The sequence below is a fragment of the Oryx dammah genome, unplaced genomic scaffold (assembly GCF_014754425.2).
Source record: "Oryx dammah isolate SB20612 unplaced genomic scaffold, SCBI_Odam_1.1 HiC_scaffold_11, whole genome shotgun sequence".
Lineage (NCBI taxonomy): Eukaryota > Metazoa > Chordata > Mammalia > Artiodactyla > Bovidae > Oryx > Oryx dammah.
The window spans coordinates 21,319,513-21,344,238 of NW_024070195.1; the positions used below are offsets into that span (position 1 = coordinate 21,319,513).

The 24,726-nt window shown below is 37.3% G+C and overlaps 1 protein-coding gene and 1 pseudogene across 1 annotated transcript; one reads left to right on the forward strand and one right to left on the reverse strand.

Annotated features, from left to right (window-relative positions):
* The first annotated feature begins 10,591 nt into the window (after positions 1-10,591).
* Positions 10,592-11,512, forward strand: LOC120870390 (olfactory receptor 2W3-like). Its single transcript, XM_040250050.1, has one exon. The coding sequence runs from the start codon at positions 10,592-10,594 to the stop codon at positions 11,510-11,512; it is 921 nt and encodes a 306-aa protein (XP_040105984.1).
* Positions 11,513-19,529: 8,017 nt separating this feature from the next.
* On the reverse strand, positions 19,530-20,435 carry LOC120870391 (annotated as a pseudogene).
* Positions 20,436-24,726: the final 4,291 nt, after the last annotated feature.

The window sequence follows — 24,726 nt, forward strand, 5'->3', positions numbered from 1 at the left end:
GAGGAAAAGTTAAAACTTTACATAACATCCTGCTCCTTCTGCCTCTGTAACTCAGCTTGCTCCTTGCAAAGTCTGGATCATGTAGGTCACGTAGTCTCAGAAAGTGGGGACTTACAATACTAGGAACTGGAGCTTATCTCACTCACCCTTGTTGTGCTCTTTGCAATTGCCCAGCCCCTGCAACCCTGATTAATCATGCCTGTCCATGTAAAGGTCAGGCATCTCCCTCCCCATCTTGACTGCTGTTCCTGCATATGCAAAACCCCTTAGTTTAAACCAGCCTCTTAACAGCTAGTATTGCCCACTATAGTCTGGCTATAAAAACTCTGTAACCCCTTTGTTCGGGGCTCTGAGCTTGGAGTGTTAACTCATTTGGGCCCACCAGCATAATAAACCTGAGTTCTCCAGCTCTCCGAGTGTGGTACTTGGTTTCTCGAGTACTGGTTTCTGCAACAACTATTTAAAATTACTTAGCACTCCTCTCTTTTTTAACACAAAGACAGAATTTGTTAACATGAACTATAAGACCATGCATACATTAGCCTTTATTACTTCTCCAGTTTGAGTGAATTTCATTCCCTCATCACATTCCACAATACCAAGCCATTTCAGCTTCTCCCATGTGCCACTCTTTTCCTTGACTCTAGTCCTCTCATGTTAAAGCTCTTATCTGAGGTACTACTTCTTCCAATAAATATCCCTTATCCCTTGGGTTTTAGGTAAGTACCTCATCTAAGTTTGTGTTATATCAGTCGTGTCTGACTCTTTGCAACCCCATGGACTGTAGCCTGCCAGGTTCCTCTGTCCATGGGATTGTCCAGGCAAGAATACTGGAGTGGGGTGCCATTTCCTCCTCCTGGGGATCTTCCCCACCCAGGGATTGAACCCAGGTCTTCTGCATTGGCAGGCGGATTCTTTGCCACTAGTGCCACCAGGGAAGCCTTACTTCTTCCAGGAAACATCCTCATCCCTTGGGTTTTAGGTAAGTACCTCATCTAAGTCTTATACACCTTCTAATCACATTTTATATCACTATTATAGTTCCCATATTGTTCTCTGCATTCCATTCTAAACTACAAGCTCTGTGAAGGCAAGGATCATCTACATATTGTTTGTCATATTATCCTGAGAAATTTTCATAATGTCAGTTATATGGTAGACATTTATATTTTATTTTTTCTTAAATATACCTCAAGCTTTCATTCTGTACAAGTAGGAATGACTACTTGTTAGTTGACTAAACTGCCAAAGGTTTTTGAATATAGACTGGAAATTTTGAATGAATTATAAATAAAGAGAAGATTATTGATGAAAAATAAATTTTAAAATTAGAAAGACAAGCAGTACTATATTTGTTTGCAGTGGAACAGATAGTAATAGAAAAAGAAAAGAAAATAAGACAGGCATGCAGATATGATCAGGCAAATGGGACTTTGAAATAGACATATTCTTCATTTCTCTACTTCCAACATTATAAGACCCCAAACTCACTAACTCCAATTGAATAACACAGTTGACTTTACTGCTCTAGTTCCAGTATACTGCCTAGATGAAACAGATGACTGGATATTAAAAAAAAAAAAAAACAGATGCTGCATATAAACACATCAAGTAACCCTTCTTTAAAACCCAGCAGTTCTTGAGCTACGTGAGGACAGGAACACTTACAAGGAATGTAACTATTGTGATAATAATAAATCTTTAGGTATTTGGTATTGTTAGGCAGAACAAGAGGACTTCTCTGATGGCTCAGATGGTAAAGAATCCGCCCGCAATGCGGAGACCTGGGTTCAATCCCTGGGTTGGGAAGATACGCTGGAGGAGTAAATGGTAACCCACTCCAGTATTCTTGCGTGGAGAATCCCCATGGACAGAAGAGCCTGGTGGGCTACAGTTCATGAGGTTGCAAAGAGCTGGACTGAGTGACTAAGTGCCGGGGTCCAGCCGCCGAAGGATCCAGGGGAACCTGAAGGAAAAACGGCGTCGGCTGTTGATTTAGAGAGAGATAAGGAAAGAATATTGTAGATAAGAAAATAGAAGAGAGACAGAGGCTGATATTCCTTGGTTTACATAGAAAGCCAATAAAACTTCGAGAAAAGAAGTTTGCCCTGTTCACGGAGGCCACAGGTGCCTTCCCGGTCTCCGGAGGGAGTGAAGACGCAGAACGTCTTCCCGTTCAGGTCTTAGAAACCCCGGGCAGATAAGTGAATGCAGGGAGCCTCCATGCTCCAAGGGATCAGCCTGAAAAAAAAAAGGGAGGGAGAGAGAGAGGGGGAGGAAATGATTGACACAAGGAGACCAAGCTACGTCAGTAGGCAAGGCCCAATAGCTTTACTTTTTAAAGGTACTTTTATACTTTGTCTTATACATAGAGAGAAATGAAAGATGCAAAGTCATATAGAGTCAGCCCAAACATTACATCTGTTTTGTCTTTATCAAAACCAGGATTTTTTCTGCAAACCTTTCCCATAAACAATGTTGTGTACATTATCTTCTGGCCTTGGAGGCCTATGAACATTTTATAACCCTCTTTTGATAAAGGCTTCTCAACCAGAAAACTTATTTTCCCTTGAAATGTTTTTTCTTATATTTCTAATCTATGTCAGCCTGAGAAAGTATTAAACAAGTTACATTTCTCATGGAGTAAAGGTGCAGTGAGTTACAAGAAAGAACCAATTATCTCAAAAGTCTGATGTGGTTAAATTCAAGGCTACACTTGTTTTTCTTACATTCCAACTATGTTAACTAAAGCACTCCCAGGTGCAGAGTGGATAAGAGATATGGGAACTTAGCAACAAGCATTGGCCAAATAATGAAATCCTACATTAACACTACTCTAATAACTTTTAACTCTTTGAAAGGCTCTATGTTTTAGGCTTTCTGTGCCTCTCACAGTTGGGAGGATGTAAATAATCATATGCGTAGCTGCAAGAGTCTAGATATACCTGCCAAGCAAGCTATAATGCTAACAGAGGGGTTTTGATTGGAAATATTCCTCTCATGTCCAGGAGACATTAGCTATAGCCCTAAGTTAATTTTCTCCAGAGAAAGGTGATCAGAGTTAGCCCCCTGTTAATGTCAGAGGAGTTGGTGAAAGTTATGAAGTAGTAAAACAGACAGATTCTGGTTTTGGGGGTAGATGCTCGAGAAAGCCTAGGGAGCCCGTTGAGTTCTGAAGCCTTGCTTAACAGTTCTCTTCCACATGACCTTGTCATGGGTGGGATCTCCTGTGGTGGCCCCCAGCAACTAACCACAGTACACGCAGAATAAGAAACTGCATAAATTAGCTTCTTTATCTTTACTCCAGAGTGAGTGATATTGTTGCTATGGTTTTCATCTCAATGGACAGTTGAGGACGCTCATGTGAATATAACTGCCTATGCGGTCGCAAAGAGTCGGACACGACTGAGTGACTGAACTGAACTGACCTGAAGGTTACACAGCTACAAACCAGGGCTGAGCCTTACTTTAAACTAAGGTTGATCTCACCAAAGTGGCCTTACTCATTATTCTTTGCTGCTTTTGCAAAAAGTGAGAATGTGGAGACATACCAAGAGTAGGAGAACATCAAGTCAGCGTCATCCATCAGCACATTACATACTATGTTCCCAAATTTCAGAACCTATTTCACATCCAGATTTTCATAGTAGTTCTTTAAAATTTATCTGCTCTTCTGAGCCTAACAATTTCCCATAGCCTCAACAATCTCTGTGAAAGCTGAAGCCTGATTGCCCCTCTGTTTGGGATGTATCTGGGCATGTCTAGACTGTTTGTCTGATAAACTCAAGTCCTGGTAAATAATTCAACAAACAAATTAAAAGTGTGTATATATAGGCTTCCCTGATAGCTCAGTTAGTAAAGAATCTGCCTAAAAGGCAGGAGACTCTGGTTTGATCCTTGGGTTGGGAAGATCCCCTGGAGAAGGGAAAGGCTACCAACTCTAGTATTCTGGCCTGGAGAATTCCAGAACTGTATAGTCCATGGGGTCACAAAGACTTGGACATGACTGAGTGACTCACTTTCAAGTATGTAAAATACTAACTTATTTAACTCTTTAAACAACTCTCTGAAGAACTATTATTATGCCCATTTTACAGATTATAAAGTTGGATACAGAGTGTTTAAGTAACTTGTCCAAAGTCTCCTAGCTATTCAGTGGCTCCTCCATCCATGGGATTTTCCAGGCAAGAATACTGGAGCGGGTTGCCATTTCCTTGTCCAGGGGATCTTCTTGACCCAGGGATTGAACTTAGGTCTCCCAAATTGCAGGCAGATCTTTACCGTCTGAGCCACTAGGGAATCCCTTAGCTATTCAACAGCATTGCTGAAATCTGAAACCATGCTCCAGTGTCTGGGCTCATTACCAGAATGCTATCTATTTCTCAACTGTTAGTCACTCAAGTAAAAATATTCAGAAAAAAGTAGAATATGCAGGTCTATATTTTGGAATAAAAATCTAAGATTTGGTAACCATCAGCATATGAATGGTATTTGAGGCAAGTATAAAGAATATATCACTCAGAATAATATATGAAGTTAATTGGATCCAAAATATGAGAAATGTCAATACTAGCACTCAAGATTTGTGCTTGGCAATATGAGCTGTTCTTGATTTTGCTGTTTTCTTTGTGCAACATACTGACAGCATTTGATATTTTTGTCCATGTCAATTTTGAAATGTTCTCTTGGGTTCCATTTCACAATGGAAGAGAAAAAACTTGACAATGGAATAAAAAAGAAAGATAATAAATTAACAAAAATAATAATTAGACTAAAACAATAAGTAGTCTTTGTTACATTGCTATGACACAGTTCAATATGCTATCCAATATAATTACATATATAATTTCATTCTTTCATCCTAAAGTTCCATAAGATATGTACTTTACCTTTCCTATCTCACAGAAAAGGAAAGTGAAAACAGAGCAGTTATCTATCTTGATCAAGGTCATAAGACTGGTAAGGGGTAGAGCAATGGTTTGAATGATTGTTCTAATATACTATTTTGAGCCATATATTTTACATCTATATTTTTCTAAAGAGCTAGATTATAAGTTTTGGTTTAAAACATGTATTTTAATCAAAATAATATACACAAAATTAACGCAATAAGTAGGGAAAAAGTCAATAACAGAAAAAAAAATTTATACAGTATCTTCCAACATCAAATTGCACATTCCAAGGATGGAATTTTTAACTCTTTCTTGTTTGGCTCAATTTACTAATTCTAAACCTGTACTTATACCTTGATTCCTTGATCTACCAATTTTAGTATCTATTGATGGTGCTTTAACCAATACTATCAGCTATTTCATTGTTATTGTCATTCTTCCATTGATTGTGTAACTTTTCTGATATACTTGTTTCTATACTTTGATTCACCACATTTATAACTACTTTCTGTCTTGCTTTCCTTCCGCTTCTCCTCCTATCCTACACCTCCTACCTCTTATCAGCAATTAACTCATGCCTTGTCAACATCACTTTAGGTTTGTAATGTCTAAACCCATCACAAATGAAGGCAAATCAGATTAGCAAGATTGCTTAAGAGAAAAACCAGAGCTCTCCCTATATGTCTGAACACATTTCCACCCACCTGTTGTCTAATAAAAATTAATGTTCAATAAGTAAGAAATAAACAAATTAGATTTTTAAAAAATTTAAAAACAGGAGCAACCAATAGTATCCATGTGTGTGTGTGTGTGTGTGTGTGTGTGCACGCACACGCGCACCACATAATATATATTCTGGCTGTAATTATTGACTTAAAATATTAAAATGAATCTAGATTTTTTGCATATTTTATCTATTTTTACTGGAAAACAAATTATGTCACATCACTCTTATAATAATTGAAAGTTTATTTTCTTATTATTTAAATTATTTTATTAATAATTGAAATAGTTGAAAGTCTTTTAAATGATTGTTCTTGGTTGTACTTGCAATATCTAGTTTTCCAAAAAGGCTATTTTTAGCAATTTATCTTGGTCTATAAATAACACTGGGCTTCCCTGATGGCTCAGCCATGACACAAGTTCGATCCCTGGGTCAGGAAGATTCCCTGAAGGAGGAAATAGCAACCCACTCCAGTATTCTTACCTGGAAAATTCCATGGACAGAGGAGCCTGGGGGGCTACAGTACGTGGGGGCTCAAGAGTCTCGCACAACTTAGCAACTAAACCGCCACTACCATATATAACATTATGTTTGAATTGATTACTTTTCTATTTAAAATCCAGCAAACTTTGAGCTAATTCATAACTATGCTTTTAAAATTTGTTTGAGAAGACTGAGTTTTTGGTGACATTTCCTTAACTTGATTTATCTTGAATAGACTTTGACATTCTTTGATTGGGACTAAATCATGATTAAAGGACTCAGAGCATTCAATCCATCTTAACTGCATCCAACAAGTGATATTGGGGAATTGAGTAAATACATTAACTTTTGGTTTTAGTCCCATGGTGTTTAGAAACTTGGTTTGAGAGTCAAACAAACCTGAATCTGAATTCCACATCCACAACTTCCCAGCTGTGTACCCTTGGTAAGTTACTTAATGCCTAAATCCTTCAAATTCAGATATTAGTATTAAATAAAGCAGCCCAAGAAAATAGCACAATGCTAGTGTAAGGACTTAGTATCACCAATAATCATTATATATTTAATTGTGTGAGTGTTTTCCCACTAGACTATAAATCAGTGAAGTAAATTGCTATCTATTTTAGTAATCTTTTATCTCTGACATACAGTACAGTGTTTGGCAAACAACAAGGGTTCAGTAAATATTTGTTGAATATGTATTTATCAATATAAATATTTTCAGTAATTCTTATTCCAAAACTCATAATCTGAACTTCCTGATCTGCTACTGCTGCTGCTAAGTCACTTCAGTCGTGTCTGACTCTATGCGACCCCGTAGACGGCAGTCCACCAGGCTCCTCTGTCCCTGGGATTCTCCAGACAAGAACACTGGAGTGGGTTGCCATTTCTTTCTCCCATGCATGAAAGTGAAAATTGAAAGCCCAACTCATAGTGACCCCATGGACTGCAGCCTACCAGACTTCTCCAACCATGGGATTTTCCAGACAAGAGTACTGGAGTGGGGTGCTGTTGCCTTCTCCTTCCTGATCTGAGGCTGTATCAATCTATGTATTAGTAGAAGTCTCTTAAAATCACTTGGACTATAACTTTCAGCCAAAAGTTTTGTTCTCAGGAGACTTCCCTGGTGGTCCGGTGGTTGACAATCTGCCTTGCCATACAGGGGGCATAGGTTTGATCCCTGGTCCAGAAGGATTCCACATTCTGTGGGACAACTAAGCCCTTGTGCCACAACTACTAAAGCCCTAGTGCCTAGAGCTCAGGTTCCACAACAAGAGAAGCTACTGCAACGGCAAGCCCAAGCAACCCAACTAGAGAGGAGCCCCACTCACCACAACTGGAGAAAGCCCACACACAGCAACCAAGATGCAATGTAGCCATAAATAAACAGGCAAATACATTTTTACTATTTTTAAAGTTTTCTTCTTAGGCTGTCTCTACAGCTTTAATTAATTTAAACTGACTAAAACTGTTTAGTAATAACACTGCTATTATTTATACCCAAAATAGCATGGGAAAGATTCTCTTCTTGATCATGTGTAACATAGACCTGTTTTTTTCTGTTTGTAATCATAATAACAAACATCGAACATGGTTTATGATGTGCAATGTATTTCACAAACGTGTAATGGTGTGTAAAAGATCAATGTGTATGAGATAGTGGTGTAGAAGTGGAGATGGAGATGTTACAGTAACAATTTAACTAGTTACAGTAACAATTTGAAGTGGTATCTGGTGGAGTCATAAACTCTTTAAGCACCTGAGGGAGAGGTGGCACTGAAAGCTGTAATTTCACATCAACGTTATGAGGCAATAAAATTATTTCATAGCCCAATACACAGAGTATTGAGACAGTCTTTTGACTCAAACACCATATTCTGGACATAGAGTACAGGAAATATCTTTATTAATTTATTAATTTAAGGTGCTGAGAAATGTCCTGTTATATGTCAGATCATAAAATCACCTTTGAGCATTTTAAACTCTCTGGTTTTGGAAGTGTTTCTGACACATTCAAATAAACCTAAAACTTTTACTTCTTTAATTACTAATGCAATCAAGGGAATTTTTGGCTCTAGGAAGAATTGAAAGTATTTTGAGATTTTTCTTGAAAAGTTTTTATAAAACACATGCTTATGACTTTTGAATTGATCCATAGGTTTTAAACATGAAAAAGTGATTTATCTGACTTTTTAAAATTTGACAATTAGTCTTTTCTTGTGGATAAAAAAGCATATTTTTTAAAGCAACATGATAGAATTAAAATTTATATATAAAGTTCTTAATGACATAAATGAAATCATATCATTCTATTTTATATCATTTATAATATTAATATCATTTTATACATATGTCTTTATTGATATAAAATGATAAGTATCTTACAATTTATGTAACTAAAGAACTATAAGTCTGCCTCACAGTTATATCCAGTTAAAAATATAATTAGGCACTTCATTCATAAAAGAAAGAAATTTTTAAACAGTATTCATTGAAAACTACATAATTTCATAAAACTGAACTTTTATGAAATACAAGAGAATATGTTTGTAAATAGAGAAAATAAGAATTCCAAAATAAAGTATTAGAAATAAGAATCCCATCACTTACAAAATAATCTGTGTTGTTATGGATTAAATTTTTAAATAAAAATTGAAAGGGTGTGTCTTAAACTCCAACGAGTTTAAAAAAAAAAAAAAAACAAGAACAACTTGTACTCCTATTTCCATTGTTAAGTAAACCATCACTTTCAAGTTTTAGTGATAGAATTTTCTATGATATGTGACATACTAGCTCAGTGACAAACATTTTCCCAAATTCAGAAGGCTAATAAGCATCAAAAATTAATCAACCTCATAGCTAATATCACCCAGTTTAAACAATATGAGATTAGGGGGTGAGGGCAGGGACCAAACTAAAAGAATCCACCTGCCAATGCAAGAGAGCACCTGGGTCAGGAAGGTCCTCTGGGGAAGAAAATGGCAACCCACTCCAGTATTCTTGCCTGGAAAATTCCATGGACAGAGAAGCACCTGGCCAGCTACAGTCCATGTGGTCACAAAGAGTCGGACATGACTAAGCATGAACACACACACACCAAACAACTGCCAAAGATTTAAGGAAAAACAAGCTGCTTTTAGAGTTCAGTAAAACAGGTACTTCTATAATCTCTCTATCAAGACCTTTAAAATATTGGAAATACTGTTAACAATTAACTATAGAGCAATGATGGGAGAAATGATGACACAGCTACAGGAAGATTATACAGACATTAATGATTATTTTTGTAGAACTTTAAAACCAAAGCAAATTTTCACAATGTAAAATTATGAAAGGAAATGTAGAATATAAAATTTATAAACACACTATTATTTATATTTTGTTAAATTCAGTTCAGTTCAGTTCAGTCGCTCAGTCGTGAGCCCATCACCAACTTCCAGAGTTTACTCAAACGTATGTCCATAGAGTCGGTGATGCCATCCAGCCATCTCATCCTCTGTCGTCCCCTTCTCCTCTTGCCCCCAACCCCTCCCAGCATCAGGGTTTTTTCCAATGTGTCAACTCTTTGCATGAGGTGGCCAAAGTATTGGAGTTTCAGCTTCAGCATCAGTCCTTCCAATGAACACCCAGGACTGATCTCCTTTAGGATGGACTAGTTGGATCTCCTTGCAGTCCAAGGGACTCTCAAGAGTCTTCTCCAACACCGCAATTCAAAAGCATCAGTTCTTCGGCACTCAGCTTTCTTCACAGTTCAACTCTCACATCTATACATCACCACTAGAAAAACCATAGCCTTGACTAGACAGACCTTTGTTGGCAAAGTAATGTCTCTGCTTTTTAATATGCTGTCTAGATTGGTCATAACTTTCCTTCCAAGGAGTAAGCATCTTTTAATTTCATGGCTGCAGTCACTATCTGCAGTGATTTTGGAGCCCCCCAAAATAAAGTCTGACACTGTTTTCACTGTTTCCCCATCTATTTGCCATGAAGTGATGGGACCAGATGCCATGATATTTATTTTCTGAATGTTGAGCTTTAAGCCAACTTTTTCACTCTCCTCTTTCACTTTCATCAAGAGACTTTTTAGTTCCTCTTCACTTTCTGCCATAAGGGCAGAAATATGCCATAAATTTATATATGCCATAAATTACATATACTCAAAAGAATGAAAAGAAATAAATCAATATTGCAGTGTGGTTGTTTCTGGGATGTGGGTAATCTTTTCCTATCCTTCATGTATATCTGTGTTTTCCTAATATTCCACAATAATTGTAACTGAGGGGATCCAAAAGAAAGAGAATAAACAAAAGATAGTATTCCCAAAATACATAATCTATATCTATATCTACATGGAATATTGAAATTTTAAGTAATTATTTTACGTAATTACTTGATATGACCCACCTCTCTCTGAATTCCTTAGCCTGCTTCATGAAGAATATAATGTGTTGCTATTTGCTTCCCTGCAGATGGGTACTGATTATCTTCTGTCATGACCAACCAGAGTTGCCAGGAAGGCTTCATCTTGTTGGGTTTCTCAGACAGACCTAAGCTAGAGCAGATCCTCTTCGTGTTTGTCCTCATCTTCTACCTTGTGACTCTGGTGGGCAATGCTGTCATTATCCTGGTTTCCCGCTTAGACCCCAGCCTTCACACACCCATGTACTTCTTCCTCACTAATTTGTCCTTCCTAGATCTCTGCTTTACCACCAGTTCTATCCCTCAGCTGCTTTTCAACTTAGGCAGCCCAGACAACACCATCAGTTATGTGGGTTGTGCCATCCAGCTCTTCATGTTCCTGGGACTGGGTGGCACAGAATGTGTTCTCTTGGCTGTCATGGCTTATGACTGCTTCACTGCAATCTGCAAGCCCCTCCACTATTCTGTCCTCATGCACCCTCAGCTCTGTTGGAAGTTGGTGTCTGTGGCCTGGGGAGTTGGACTTCTCAACTCCCTGGTTATGTCTCCAGTGACTATGAAACTGCCACGATGTGGGAGATGCAGGGTGAAACACTTCCTATGTGAGATGCCGGCTCTGATAAAAATTGCCTGTGTGGATACAGTGGCTGTAGAGAGCACTGTTTTCATCCTGTCAGTGATCATCGTTCTGGTACCCCTGTCGCTCATCCTCATCTCTTATAGCTACATTGCCCTCGCAGTGCTGAGGATGAAGTCGGAGGCAGGAAGGAGGAAGGCTTTCAACACATGTGGGTCCCATCTCACTGTAGTCTCCTTGTTTTATGGGAATATTATCTATATGTATATGCAACCAGGAAATAATTCATCTCAGGACCAAGGGAAATTCCTTACCCTCTTCTACAACTTGGTGACTCCCATGTTGAACCCTGTCATCTATACACTGAGAAATAAGGATGTAAAGGGTGCACTCAGGAGACTTGTGTCTAGAAAGTAAGATGACAGTGACTAGTTTTATGGTTACTTCTTTTTCTCAGTTAATAGAAATAAATAATTCTTAAAGTGAAAATTTTTAATTTACTTAAACATTTCTACCAACCCAATAAAAACCTCCAGGGATGGAATTTGGAAATATGTACTATAAAAGCCAAATATTGCCGGGGTCCAGCCCCGGTGGATCCAGGGAATTCGAAGGTGGGGATGGAGTCAGCATCCTTGGAAATAACTTATTTAATTACAGATAGAGAGGGATTAGAAAATCAGCAGAGAAAAGGAGGCTGAATAACTTGGTTCACATGGAATACCAATCACCAGCTACGTAGGCCACAGGCGTCTTCCCGTTCTCCCAAAGGAGAGGAGGCACTGAGCCCCACCCCCCGGTCCTATTTTAGAAGCCCAGGCAAAATTAGTAGGCTTGGTGGGTACCCATGTACCAGATGGGAATTCGGCCAGAAAATAGTAGGAGAGAAAAAGATGCTGAATAACTTGGTTTATGTGGGATACCAGTAAAATTCCAAGACAAGAAATTTGCACCATCTATGTTGGGCCACCGGCACCACTTGAATATCGGAAGGTGCCCCTCCTTGGGCTCCTTCTCGTGTGGGCTTGAAAACCAGGACAAGTACGGCAAAACCAATACGGTATTGTAAAGTAAAATAAAGTAAAAATAAAATTTAAAAAAAAAAAAGAAAAGAAAACCAGGACAAGTAAGTAGACATGGCGAGCACCCACGCTCCAGATGGGAATTCAGCCAGAAAAATGGGGAGCAAGAAAGAACGACATGGGGGAATCAGTCTTTCCGGAAACTGATCCAATTTCTTTATTTTTGGCTTTGCTTATATACCTTTTGTTACACATAGGGATGAACGCAGAGTCACGCAGGGGTCAGCAGTCCTGACCTTTATCAAAATCAGGTGCTTTACATTAAAAAATCTTAGGGGTTTTACATCATCTTCTGGCCATGAGGCCTGCTGACATTTCCAAGGATGTTTTTTCTTAAACCAGGCACCACCCTCCAAATAAAGTTGCATTCCTATAGGGTGAGGGTGTAGTGAGTTACAATCAAGAAAGAATTTATTTAACCCAAGGTTAACAGGATTAATTTTAAAGGTTAATACTTACTTCTCCTATATGCTTAAAGGTTAATACTTATTTCTCCTATATGTTAGTTATATTCATTATAAGGGCAGGGAATATGGAGATTTAGCAGCAAACATCAGCCCAACAAATGAAAATCCTTTCACCAATGTTCCCCTTAAAATCTATTTAGTCTTAAGATAGTGATAAAGTTACATTTTTACATAGCAAGGACAGTGATTTATAACAAAGTACAGTGATCTATTACAAAAGAGAAAATCCATTAACTCAAAAAGTCTAGTATTGCTAACCTTAAAAACTACTATATTTCCTTTTCTATATTCCAAATACATTAATTAATATATTCCCAGGTGCCTAAGGATATGGAGGCCTGGCGGCAATCATTGACTCAACAATGAGAAAAGCCTATGCTAATTAAGACTTTCAAAATACTCCAAACTCTCTGTGCTGTTTATGGTTGAGAGGTAGTAAACAATCATGTGTGTAGTGGCAGGAGTATGGATAATCCTGTCACACAAGCTAGTCTGTCAGCAGAGAGGTTTGATCTGAGACACCCTTGTCACACCCAGGGCAGGGAATTAGCAGCAATTATTGGCACAACAAATGAAAAACCCTTCACCAATATAATTCCTAACCAACCCACTATACTGACAATTTCCAACTTCCCAAAGGAATTTGCTTTTAGTAAGTCTAAAACATCTCGCGCCTCTCAGGTTGGGAGGCTGTAAACAATCACATGTGGCCAGACGAACCTATACAGGCGGGCTAGATAACCTTCAGAGGAGTCTGTAAACTGAAACACTCTTGTCATGCCTAGGAATTTTTATTGCCTTGGACGTTAACTCCTTCTCCGAGAGAAATGGTAATGGGGGAGAGCTTCCCGTATAATCAGAGGTGTAGGTGAGAGCATAAAACAGACTCTGGTTTTGGGGGTAGATGCTCGGGAGCAGGGTGTTTCCTGAGGCTTGATCACGCCTTTGCATATGCCAAGCCTCCTTCCTCATGACCTTTGCCATGGGCGGAGTTCCTCACGCTGGCCCCCAGCAAAATATGATCCTAATTAGATAATAGGTAAATTTAGGTAAAACTTAATTTTCAAAATATCTTATGTTTGACACTTCAAATTGTCTTTTCTCCTTCTTTTCAGTTGTCCACGTCTAACTGAAATCCAATAAAACAATCAGTTAATTCACTCAGTCGTGTCTGACTCTTTGCAACCCCATGAATCATTAAAACCATGAATCAATATATATAAAAATTTGTATCCAGAATATATCAAGAATGTATACAAATAATGAAAAGGCAAACAACTGAGTGAAAAGTGGGCAAAAAGCTAAAACCAGACTTTTCACAAAGTAAGATGTATGCAAGACAAAAAACACATGAAAACGTGCTCATTATTTTCATCTTCATGAAAATGAAAATTAAAACCACAAGATACCACTTTACAATCATTAAAATAGCTAAATTAAAACATAAAATACCAAATATTAGTAAAGATGGAGAGCAACTGGTACCATCATACGTTCCTCATGAACTATAGTGATTTAATTATTTTAGGAAAGTGTTTGGCTATCTTTTTAATAAAATTAAGCACATATCCTCTATGATTGAGCATTTACACTCCTGTGTATTTTCCTCAGAGAAATGAAAACAAATGTCCATAAAAAAGATTTGTGTGAGAGAAGTCTCACAGAGGTTTTGTTCATTATAGCACAAAACCAAAAACAATGAAAAAATCTACAATGAAAAAATAGATAAAATGTGATAAATCACCAAATGTAGTTCCACTCATCAATGAAAATGAACAATCTATTGATCCGTGCAACAATATGGATGGACCTCAAAAACTTTCTGTTGCATGGAAAGTCAAAAACAAAAGCATGGATACTATATGATTCTAATTATATGAACTTCCAGGTAGTTGAAAGACTAAGCTAAGATAATGGAAAGCAGAGCAGTGATTTGCTTTGGAGATTTTGACAAGGTGGGAACATGAAGGAATTTTTTAGGGTGATATAAACCCACTTCAGTGTTCTTGCCAGGAGAGTCCCAGTGACGGCAGAGCCTGGTGGGCCGCCATCTATGGGGTCGCACAGAGTTGGACACGACTGAAGCAACTTAGCAGCAGCAAACACTCTACATCTTGATCTAAGTGATTGTTACGCAGATGTATAATTTGTCCAAAAACAACTACATATTAATATCCCTTATAAACATTGATGCAAAAATTCAAAGCAAAGTTTTAACAAACAGAATCCAATAATTGATATATAAATGAAAATATAATCAGATGGGGCTTATCCCAAGAATGCAGTTAAACAGTTGAAAATCAAAGTAGACTATGTCTATACCAATCTGAATGTGCCTTATCTGACCTGAAAATCAATCAATGTATTTCACCATATTGACAAACTAAAAAAACAAAAAACCATGTGATCATCTGAATAGATGCAGAAAAAACATTTGATAATATTCAACATCTGATCCTGACAAAAATTCTCAGCAAACTAGAAATACAAATGACTTTCCTCAATGTTTTAAATGGCATTGATGAAAACATATACATATATCAAAACATTAAATTATACTCTTTAAATGTGTGAGGTTACTGTACATCAATTATACCTCAATAAAAGTGAAAAGAAAAAATGGAAGAAGGAAGAGAAGGAGGGGGGGGAGGAAAGAAGGAAGGAAGAAAGGAAGTGGAAAAGAAGGAAGTAAAGGAGACAGGAAAGGAAAAAAAATCATGCCACTGCTGATACTGCCATCTTTCCAAGATATGTGGTAATACTTTAAATTTCTTCAATTTATACATTTATTCTACTTATTATATTGCTCAATTCAGGACCTGAAGGAATGGCACTTCAAGATTTCAAAAAATTTATGTATGTTTATTATGACAATAGAAGATATAATTTGTTCCACTGTGGATGGTGACTGAAGCCACAAAATTAAAATATGCTTGCTCCTTGGAAGAAAAGCTATGAAAAACTTAGACAGTAGACTAAAGAGCAGAGACATCACTTTGATGACAAAGATACATATAGTCAAAGGTATGGCTCTTCCAGTATTCATGTACAGATGTAAGAGTTAAACCACAAAGAAGAAAGAAGAAGGCTGAGGAGCCGAAGAATTGATACTTTTGAATTGTGGTGCTGGAGAAGACTCTTGAGAGTCCCCTGGACAGCAAAGAGATCAAACCAGTCACTCCTAGAGGAAATCAACCCTGAATATTCATTGGAAGGACTGATACTGAAGCTCCAATATTTTGACCACGTGATGCGAAGAGCTGACTCTTTGGAATAGACTCTGATGCTGGGAAAGATTGAAGGCAGGAGGAGAAGGGGGTGACAGAGGATGAGATGGTTGGATGACATCACTGACTCATTGGATATGAGTTTCAGCAGACTCCAGCAGATAGTGAAGGACAGGGAAGCCTGGCATGCTGCAGTCCATGGGGTCACAAAGAGTCAGACACGACTTAGAAACTGAACAACAACTTGTTCCATGGAGAACTTTACTGTTGTAAGATTCTGACAAAAGCATACACCTACCACCCCCACGTTAACTGTTTTTTTTTATTTTCAGTGTGACTTGCAGCAGTAACTTATGGCCCAACATTCACTTGTGTGTATTTTGTACTTATTTAAGAAATCACAGAAATTGCATTATATGTAAGGGTATAACTTCTAAGTAATATAGAGCTAAAGGAAACATATATTCTTCTACTAATCATCTTCAGAAAGAGTTAAGAGGTTGACCTACAAGAGACTGCATGTGGAAAACAAAAAAAAAAGAGAGAGGCTGCATGTGTAATGCATGCTTTGTAAATGTGTATATATGTATTTATGTGTGTGCAATAACACATTAACATATAATATATTATTTATGTTATTAAATCCAAGTACAAGTCCAAATGTAGCATGTTTCAGTGTATACTACAAACTGAACTTGATCAGGGATCTAAGGGCTAGAATGTCAGATTAAATTTTTCTAGTTCAGTTCAGTTCAGTAGCTGAGTCGTGTCCGACTCTTTGCAACCCCATGAATCGCAGCACGCCAGGCCTCCCTGTCCATCACCAACTTCCAGAGTTCACTCAGACTCACGTCCATCGAGTCAGTGATGCAATCCAGCCATCTCATCCTCTGTCGTCCCCTTCTCCTCCTGCCCCCAATCCCTCCCAGCATCAGAGTCTTTTCCAATGAGTCAACTTTTCTCATGAGGTGGCCAAAGTACTGGAGTTTCAGCTTTAGCATCATTCCTTCCAAAGAATTCCCAGGGCTGATCTCCTTCAGAATGGACTGGTTGGATCTCCTTGCAGTCCAAGGGACTCTCAAGAGTCTTCTCCAACACCACAGTTCAAAAGCATCAATTCTTCGGCACTCAGCTTTCTTCACCATCCAACTCTCACATCCATACATGACCACTGGAAAAACCATAGCCTTGACTAGACGCACCTTTGTTGGCAAAGTAATGTCTCTGCTTTTCAATATGCTATCTAGGTTGGTCATAACTTTTCTTCCAAGGAGTAAGCATCTTTTTCTAAGGTGTTTATATTTATTATTCAGATTTCAGAACTGTAGGAGTTCATTTCATAGGGAGATGGTTGTTTGTGAAGCTTAGGTGAATAGAATCTTTGAGACCCTATGGACTGTAACCCTCTAGGCTCCTCTGCCTATGGAATTCTCCAGGCAAAAATATTGAAGTGGGTAGCCATTCCCTTCTCTAGGGGATCTTCTCAACCCAGGGATAAAACCTGGTCTCCTGCATTGCAGATTCTTTACCATCTGAGCCACCAGGGAAGCCCACAATATATTTTTTATGTTATTAAATCCAAGTACAAGTCAAAATGTAGCATATTGTAGTTTACACTACAGACTGAGATGATCAGTGATCTAAGGGCTAGACTGTCAGATGAAATTTTTCTAGGATATTTATATTTATTATTAAGAATTCAGAATTGTTTAAGAGTTTATTTCGTAGGGAGATGGCTGCTTGTAAAGCTTAGGCGAACAGAATCTTTCAAAATTAATATGTACATTATTTATTCTTTAAATTTTTTCCAGGTAAATGTATTTGAGTAAGCATCTGCAAAACATGGGGATTCATGGAGCTAAGGGACTATTTTTCAAATTTTTAGAACATATATGGGGCCTTTGCTAGACGTAAGATACAAAGGCCCTGACCAATTGATGCCTGAATCAAAGAATTTGTAAAATGATATGAGGACAGTAATCTAAATATATTTTACCATTTGAAATTTGGCTGAATTACTGTCAGTAAGATGTGTAGAATATGAAATAGAACTTAGGTCATGTACTATTCAGACATGATAATGTTCTTAAAGGTCATTTTTTAAAAGGAAAAAGGTTAAAATGACCAACTCCCACGCCTCACATCAGCATTTTTCAGGCTATATGCAAAACTATATGTAAATACTACCTGGAGTTATTACAGCTAGTGACTGCCACTTTCACTGGCAGCAGTAAATCACACCCTTCACTCAGTGCTTCCTGTCTACAGCCTTCTCCAAAATAGATGCTACATAATATGGCTGCCACACTAGTGAAATCACAGTTGGGCCTAATTTCTGGATGGCTTTATCAGGATTGGTGTTAGAAAGTTTTTCTTTGAGCCTAAACTTTTTTTCACAGCTGCCTCCACCTATTTCTCTGAAAAAGCTAATGCATTCAACCCATGAACTTTATAATAAAGCCACAATCAAAATGCAAGAAAAAAGTGATATCTCTTTAGCAATTGTCATAAAATGCTAAAATATTAGTATTCCGTATAGTGCTTTTATTGGTTTCTTGCTTTTATTTTTATATTGATTTTGTTTTTTATTTTTATAATGGCTTCATGCTTTTATTTTTGTTGTACTTCATAGTATGTTCTTACATGTCTCTTTGCAAGTAGAAATGGGATAATGTTCCCAAATACGGTTGCAAATAAAAACCAGTGCAGCTTGTAGGGAAGGAAAAATTTTCCTCCACCATCTTAGGGTCCTGGCTGGGTCTGAAAATTAAACTGACAAAGACAGATAAACAGGAGAAAAGCATACAAATCTTATTGAACTTTTACATGTTCATGGGAGCTTTCACAAGAGAATGAAAAACCCAAGAAGGGCAAACCAGTAAGCTCCTTTGAGACAAAGAACCAATATATTTGTGAAAAATTGACAAGACAAAGGGGTGTGGACTAGAGGTGACCCAACTATAGCTAGGTAGTACTTATCTTCCTTAATAGGAATAAGGGTTAGTTTAACAAGGTTTGTTTGTAGATTCCTCTGGTGCCATCTCTGGGTTGATAAGAGTCTATATGAAAAGGAGAATGTGTACTGCTTTAGGCAGAAAATGGCGAGTTTTTTCAACATTTACTGTTTAGTTACTTTCAGCTCAAAATATTTTATATGTTCTTTAGGTATATTTTGGGACGAGATATTCTGTATTAATTCAAATTGCTTAAAATTTTTTTAAAAAATGTAAATGCTCCAGGAACAGTGAATCATCATCTCTGGAGGTTGGAATGAATCCATTAACCAGGTTTGGAGCACTCATTTTTTTAAAAGAATGAAATGAAAAAGGGCTTCCCTGGTGGTTCAGTGATAAAGAATCCACCTGCCAATGCAGGAGACTTGGGCTCAATCCCTGGGTTGGCAAGATACTCTGGAGAAGGAAATGGTAACCCACCCCAGTATTCTTTTCTGGGAAATTTCATGAACAGAGGAGCCTAGCATCCTACAGCTCATGGAGTCGAAGAGTTGGGTATGACTGATCACCGATGCACCACACTGAAATAAAGAAATTCCCTCAGAGTTATCAGAGGAAATTTCAGATGACTCATGGGGGATACACACATACATCTAAAGAGCTCTGAGGTTCAATTGCTTCCATTAAACTGTCCTTCTCAGCTATCATCTGGAGTCAGAGGCCTTCCAAAGTACCTTCTTCATCCTCTCTTCACATCCCTGTTCCTTAGTGTACTTATGAGGGGGTTGGTCATGGGGATAATGACAGTGTCAAAAAGAGACATGAACTTGTTCTGATCCTGGGAATCACTGCTGCTGGGCTGTTAATACACATAGATGGCTGTGCCAAAGAGCAGGGAGACCACCATGAGGTGGGATCCACAAGTGCCAACCCTATTTCTCTTTTATTCTTAAGACCGCCCTGACAATCCGACCATAGGAGGACATGATTAAGGCAAGAATGATGACACTGCCAAAGAAGGTCACATACACATTCATAGTGGTGTCAACACTGCCAAGTTTGAGAAAAGGAGGGAACTCACAAAGAAAGTGGTCTAATTTATTTCTCCCACAAAATGGTATAAGGAAGATATACACTGTCTGCAATAAAGAGTTGGCAAAACCAGTGATCCATGAAGCAGAAGCCATCAGGGCACACAGACAGGGGTGCATGATTACTGTGTAGTGAAGGGGCCTGCAAACAGCTGCATAGCGGTTAAATGCCAAGAATACTAAGGGAAAGCATTCTGTGCATCCCAATCCCAGATCGAACTGAGCTACATAGCCACCAAAGGAGATGGATTTGTCTGCTCCACTGAGATTAACCAGGAACAGGGGAACAATGCTGGTGGTGAAGCGCAGATCCAGAAAGCTCAGTTTAGAAAGGAAAAATTATATAGGGGTGTGAAGACGTGGGTCCAAGTAGGACAATGGAATGATGGTTATGTTTCTCAGTAAAGTGAAGATGTAGGAGATCAAAAGAACCACAAAGAGAACTTGTTCCAGTTGAGGTCTGTCAGAGAAGCCCAGTAAGATAAAGCCAGTGAAAGAATTTCCATTTTTCTGTTCCATCCTTTGTTAGAACATGACTCCTGTCAAGACAAAGCATTTAAAATTTTAAAAAGTATCTTCCAAAAAGAGGAGGGCCTAGTTCAGTTCAGCTCAGTTCAGTCACTCAGTCGTGTCCAACTCTTTGCAACCCCATGAATCGCAGCATGCCAGGCCTCCCTGTCCATCACCAACTTCTGGAGTTCACTCAGACTCATGTCCATCGAGTCCATGATGCCATCCAACCATCTCATCCTCTGTCGTCCCCTTCTCCTCCTGCCCCCAATCCCTCCCAGCATCAGAGTCTTTTCCAATGAGTCAACTCTTCTCATGAGGTGGCCAAAGTACTGGAGTTTCAGCTTTAGCATCATTCCTTCCAAAGAAATCCCAGGGCTGATCTTCAGAGTGGACTGGTTGGATCTCCTGGGATGTGGTAAATCTATCACATTAAAAGACAGGGCCATGGGATTTTATATGCAACTATCTGGTTAGATGATGTATTCATTGAAATCTACACATATTATACCAATTTGGGGCTTCCCAGGTGGCACAGTGTAAAGAACCCATCTGCCAATGCAGGATACATAAGAGATCAAGGTTCACTCCCTAGGTTGGGAAGATCCCCTGGAGGAGGAAATGACTAAAATGACTTAGCATGGAATGGCATGGCATGGCATGGCATATCAACTTAGTTCTACATTACCAAAAATAATGATATTGATGTTTAATATAAGAAAAATCAAATAGTAGACCTTGTGTTTCCATGCATCATAGCTATAAAACGTCTTTTTCAGATCGAGTTTAATAGGATTTAAAGTACTATAAGAATATACAGTAGAGAAGCAATGCTGCACATAAAGCTTTTGGCAGAATTGCTCCTCTACTCTTTTAACATATTTGTGAATGCTACCTTGGTCTTGGTATGTAGGAAGACAAATAAATAGACAGAGCCTAAAAATGTGACCATTCAATTACAATAATTACAATGCCCTCAAGATAACTAAAATTACTACACCATAATAAGAACTCCAAAATTTCATTGATCTCACCAACACTTACCTCTTCTTTCTGTTGATTTCATTTTCACAAAGTACCAATAACCACAGTGCATGGACTTCTAACAGAGGTAGGATTATTTGCTTCCAACATTTTAATCAAGATAAACATTTTTAAAGCTATCTAATTGTGTAATCTGTGCATAAAGTATAATGCTCTACATTGCTCTCTATGATAGATAATTAAATGCATAGAGATAAAGACATATACATTGTCAGTGCACTGACAGGTCAAAGATATAATACAAAACTAAAACTAATATAAGGAATGGCATAAAGAAAAGGATATTATGTTCTTATAAAAATCTAAGCACCTCCATCTATGATAGGCTAATTTATATTTGCAATCTTGAAGTATCAGTTATACTAAACCTAGCATATTGCCATTCCTAAGGTTAGCTGATTATCATTTTCATCCAACTATTTAGTACTTGCATAAGCATGAAGTGAAGTGAAAGTCACTCAGTCGTGTCCAACTCTTTGCGACCCCATGGACAATACAGTCCGTGGAAATCTCCAGGCCAGAATACTGGAGTGGGTAGCCTTTCCCTCCTCTAGGGGATCTTCCCAGGAGTTGAACCCAGGTCACCTGCATTGCAGACAGATTCTTTACCAGCTGAGCCACAAGGGAAGTCCTTGCATAAGCATAGTTATACACTACCCCAAGTGGCATTAGAAAATAAATAATTCAGTTCTATCATGTTCAAATTGTTAGACATAAAATAAATTTTTAATTCTTCAAAAATTTTAAAAATTTGAGTCAGCTTTGAGTGTAGAACCTATTGATGTGTTAAATAAATTGATATAAAATTAGCATAAAATAAATGTTAATAAAATCTGCATAAGGGAAAAGTAAAGGGCAAATAAAAGAAGAGTTGGTAATAGAAAGGCCACTGGGAAATATTCCTCCATCACTACCATAAACATCTTCCTTGTCCCATAATTTAGTTGCAAGGAAAGCAAACAAACAAAATATCATAAGGTTTGAAACATAAAAGCACACAAAACAGAAATGTAATACTTCATACATAAGAAGGATTGAATTAATTTAACTTCACACTCAATCACCTGGCAACAGTATGGAAGAATACATGTGTATCTTGCAAAAACAATCTTTAATTTTAAAAAGTTCACATTTAAAGTTTGAAAAATAAAGCATCCAAAGGTTGAATGCTGGACAAATATGCTACCTACATATCAATTAACAATATTTATAATTACTGGTATTACTGTTTTATGTTCTAAAACCTTTACAAGCATAATCCCAACTGCAAAAAATTGAAATTTACCATTTCCCTTTTACATATGAAGAAATAGGTTAAAGTAGTTAACTAACTTAACCAGGATCATAAAATTCCCATTTTGATAGAAACCCAAGTCCTTTTAATATCTAAGTTTGTGCTTTTAAATAGCTATTACCTTATCATCAAGCAAATGAATATTAAAATTCAAAGACAGTACATGTGGTATAGAGGATGTAGTATTTTATACTTTCTTTGACCTTTATAATGATGTGATCAATGGTATCCACAAAAAAATCTGGGTCCAAAAATTTCATAATAAAATTAATCATAAAAGTGTGAGAAAAAAGTACCATGTACAGTTTCCATGTACAATAACATTCTACATCCCCCTGATTCACACCTGTTCAGAAGAGCAAATTTAAAAATCATGATTCAGTCTCATGAACACATATACAAATATAATATAGTCATCTGAAATGTACTGCTGGCAAATTATTTTTAATGTACCTAATAAAGAAGTATTTAGCAGAGTAAAGGAGGGGAAAAAATAAAATGCTAACTCATCCAGGGAAAACACTAATATAATAACATAGTATAATAAAATAATAATTTATTTGAACATTATCATATCAATAAGGACCAAGAAGGCAGCTGACAAAAGGTAAATCCCTCCAATTTTCATAGCAGCATTATTTTCTTTTTTTAATATAAATTTATTTATTTTGATTGGAGGTTAATTACTTTACAATTTTGTATTGGTTTTGCCATACATCAACATGAGTCCGCCACAGGTATACACGTTTTCCCCATCCTGAACCCCCCTCCCTCCTCCCTCCCCGTACCATCCCTCTGGGTCGTCTCAGTGCACCAGCCCCAAGCATCCAGTATCATGCATCGAAGCTGGACTGGCAATTCATTTCATATATGATATTATACATGTTTCAATTGCCAAGATATAGAAGCAACCTATGGAAGTATGCATCAATAGATGAATGGATAAAGAAGATGTGGTGTATATTTATATAGATAGATAGGTACAATAGAATATTACTCAGCCATGAAAAAGAATGAAATTTTGCCATTTACAACATGGACAAACCTGGAGAGTATTATGCTTAGCAAAGTCAAAGACAAATACTGTATGTTTTTACTTATATGTGAAATCTAAAAGCTGAAACAAATGAATATAACAAAACAAAACAGACTTAAAGATACAAAGAACAAACTAGTGATTACCTGTGGGGAAAGGAAGAGGGAAAAGGGTGAGACAGGGGCAGTGGATGAAGAGGTTAAAAACTACTAAGTACAAAATAAACAAGATACAAGCATGTAGCATAGGGAACAGAGCCAATATTTTAAAATTACTTTATGTGGAGTATAATCTATGAAAATAAAAAGTCACTATGCTATATACCTGAAGTGAATATACAAGTCAACTACTCTTCTATTTAAAAAAAAAATACTTGGGGAGATAAAATTACATAAACCATTTACTGCTTTATAGGATAAACAAAAAAGAATGCTGAATGGCTACCAACATGACAGATAAAAATGAATGATTTAGATTGAAATATAAAGTGTCAGGCAAAGGAGACACCAACTAAAATAGAATAAAGAATATAACGGTCTCTTCATGTTAAAATTGAATCCACATAGAGAGCACACTTAGACATAATTAGGATACTAATGTATACTAAGATACTATATATCTTAATAATGTATACTAATGTATACCAATATACATACTATACATATACTATAACATATACTAATGTATACTATACTAAGATATTAATTCTATCTTTTTTTTTACATTCAGGAAAATTATTATCCTTTAGTAAAGTTGGATATGGGAAATCTCTTGGTGCTAGAAGCAGTAACCCATTAATTCTCTAATATATTCTGCTGTTCTGGGTCACTTTGTTCATTTTGTACTTTCCTGCTCAAAATCCATTTCTCTTAAAACTATTCACACACCAGAAAAGGCAGTCTTCCAAGAGAAGAAATATGTTTTGG

Excerpts from the sequence above, each read along its gene's own strand:
- LOC120870390 (XM_040250050.1), top strand. The coding sequence starts at position 10,592 with ATGACCAACCAGAGTTGCCAGGAAGGCTTCATCTTGTTGGGTTTCTCA.